The sequence below is a fragment of the Pediculus humanus genome, genomic scaffold (assembly GCF_000006295.1).
Source record: "Pediculus humanus corporis 1103172108175 genomic scaffold, whole genome shotgun sequence".
Taxonomy (NCBI): Eukaryota; Metazoa; Arthropoda; class Insecta; order Psocodea; family Pediculidae; genus Pediculus; species Pediculus humanus.
In genome coordinates this window covers 1-1,060 of record NW_002987745.1, presented here as the reverse complement: position 1 = coordinate 1,060, position 1,060 = coordinate 1, and the positions used below count along the sequence as shown (strand labels likewise).

Here is a 1,060-nt window from a genome sequence, read left to right as displayed (position 1 = left end):
GAACCGGAATCACCAACTAAACGGGATAAATTGAAACCTTTGACTGATATGAAAACTCCAGATGAACCTAAATCGATGTTAGGAGAGGACAAATTAAAACCTTTGACTGATATGAAATCACCGTCGGAACCGGAATCACCAACAAAACGGGACAAATTAAAACCTTTGACTGATATGAAAACTCCAGATGAACCTAAATCGATGTTAGGAGAGGACAAATTAAAACCTTTGACTGATATGAAAACTCCAGTTGAACCGGAATCACCAACTAAACGGGATAAATTGAAACCTTTGACTGATATGAAATCACCGTCGGAACCGGAATCACCAACTATACGGGACAAAATAAAACCTTTTACTGATATGAAATCTCCAGCAGAACCTAAATCGACGTTAGGAGAGGATAAATTAAAACCTTTGACTGATATGAAAACTCCAGTTGAACCGGAATCACCAACTAAACGCGATAAAGTTAGGCCTTTGACTGATATGAAAACTCCAGATGAACCTAAATCGATGTTAGGAGAGGACAAATTAAAACCTTTGACTGATATGAAAACTCCAGTTGAAGCGGAATCACCAACTAAACGGGATAAATTGAAACCTTTGACTGATATGAAATCACCGTCGGAACCGGAATCACCAACTATACGGGACAAAATAAAACCTTTTACTGATATGAAAACTCCAGCTGAACCTAAATCGACCTTAGGAGAGGATAAATTAAAACCTTTGACTGATATGAAAACTCCAGATGAACCTAAATCGATGTTAGGAGAGGACAAATTGAAACCTTTGAAAGACACGAAATCTCCGTTGGAACCGGAATCACCAACTAAACGGGATAAATTGAAACCTTTGACTGATATGAAAACTCCAGATGAACCTAAATCGATGTTAGGAGAGGACAAATTGAAACCTTTGACAGACATGAAATCTCCGTCAGAACCGGAATCACCAACTAAACGGGACAAATTAAAACCTTTGACAGACATGAAATTTCCGTCAGAACCGGAATCACCAACTAAACGGGACAAATAAAACCTTTGACTGATATGAA

General features: G+C 38.2%; 1 protein-coding gene across 1 annotated transcript; it reads left to right on the top strand.

Moving 5' to 3' along the window:
• Window positions 1–48: 48 nt before the first annotated feature.
• On the top strand, window positions 49–1,041 carry Phum_PHUM409960 (triadin, putative; the record flags this gene model as incomplete). The annotated part of the gene is made up of 1 exon (XM_002428871.1): window positions 49–1,041. The coding sequence occupies one exon, from the start codon at window positions 49–51 to the stop codon at window positions 1,039–1,041; it is 993 nt and encodes a 330-aa protein (XP_002428916.1).
• Between the last annotated feature and the right edge of the window lie 19 nt (window positions 1,042–1,060).